The 1,221-nt window shown below is 40.0% G+C and overlaps 1 protein-coding gene across 1 annotated transcript in view; it reads right to left on the bottom strand.

The window, feature by feature from the left end:
* Positions 1 to 1,221, bottom strand: part of LOC102194881 (uncharacterized) — a 27,768-nt gene that overhangs the window by 1,259 nt on the left and 25,288 nt on the right. Inside the window, exon 5 of the mRNA XM_005747971.1 lies at positions 1,153 to 1,221. Within this exon, the coding sequence (XP_005748028.1) occupies positions 1,153 to 1,221 (69 nt within the window). The remainder of the gene's footprint in view (positions 1 to 1,152) is intronic.

Here is a 1,221-nt window from a genome sequence, read left to right as displayed (position 1 = left end):
GATACAAAAGTGAGATCAAACTTTAGAATCTGAGTTTGTTGTCTGAGAACAGATGAATTACTTCACTACACAAACAGTTGCCTGCTTTATGGCCTCAGCTTAGAATCACAACACAGTTTTACTCACGTTGTTCTGAGCAGAGGTGACGAGGCTGTAGATGCCTCCGCTTTCATCTCCACCTGAACGGGGACCTTTGGCGTAATCATAAACTGAAGACACTTTTACAGGAGGTGACCTGCTCGCTACGTCACCCTCTCTGATCTCTTCATACAACCTGTCGGCCTGCAGCAGGAGAATAAACCAGCTGACAGATGCAAAGCAAACAATAATGAAGCTGATGTGTGTCACAGGTCCTAAAACTCACCTCTGTGTCCGTTTCCACAGGAGGTCCTGAAAAACATGCAGCTCGGAAAATAAACGTCTGTCTTTAAGACATATAAAAGGAAGAAGAACCCGAGGAACTAAACTCAGGAACGATATGAAGAACTTCATATGAACTACAGTTAAATAAGACACATGACTGATAAAGAATCAAAACTATATCAATCAAATCTGCTACAATTAGTTTCTGTTGTGAGTCATAAATGAACATCCGGTGCTCTTTTTACAAACAGACTGAACTTCAAAGGTGAAAACTGCGTGACAGAAACGTCACACCTGACTTAATTCATGCAAACTGGGACATTCTGAGCTGAGACAGATCAACCATGGTGCCATGTTTCCCTGTTTGTTTTATGGTTATTTGATAAAACTGTGATTTTGAAGGATTATTTTTGAACATATCCAAGTGAGACTGTTGGTGATCGTCACCATCAGATCAGTAACACCTTTCAGTCCAACGGTCTGTTTTCACAGCAGCTCTGTCAGCCTGAGATTATCTGGTGTTACCATGACGCAGACACACTCTCATCGTGGTGACTGGATCAGTTACACTGATTTTATACAAAAAAAGGTGGAAAACTGGGAAAGAGAAAAAATCTTTTCTATTTGGTTGTTGTGTTTAAATGGTGATAAAAAATTATACTTTGTCATCATAAACACCTTTTAAAGGCAGATTATTTACCAGTACACTGAATAAGGCAGCAGATTATAGCGTACATGCTACGTTTTGACATTTCTATTGTTTGACAGAATATTAAATCTGTGCCTCACCTCTGGGTTTAGTGGTCCTTCTCTTCATGTAGAAAATCAGCAGAGCTGCTGATAAGACGACGATCATAA

Source organism: Pundamilia nyererei, unplaced genomic scaffold (genome assembly GCF_000239375.1).
Source record: "Pundamilia nyererei isolate P.nyererei 1_Seehausen unplaced genomic scaffold, PunNye1.0 scaffold00210, whole genome shotgun sequence".
NCBI classification, from domain to species: Eukaryota; Metazoa; Chordata; class Actinopteri; order Cichliformes; family Cichlidae; genus Pundamilia; species Pundamilia nyererei.
The sequence above is the reverse complement of the archived record's forward strand: the minus strand, read 5'-3'. Positions and strand labels throughout refer to the sequence as shown.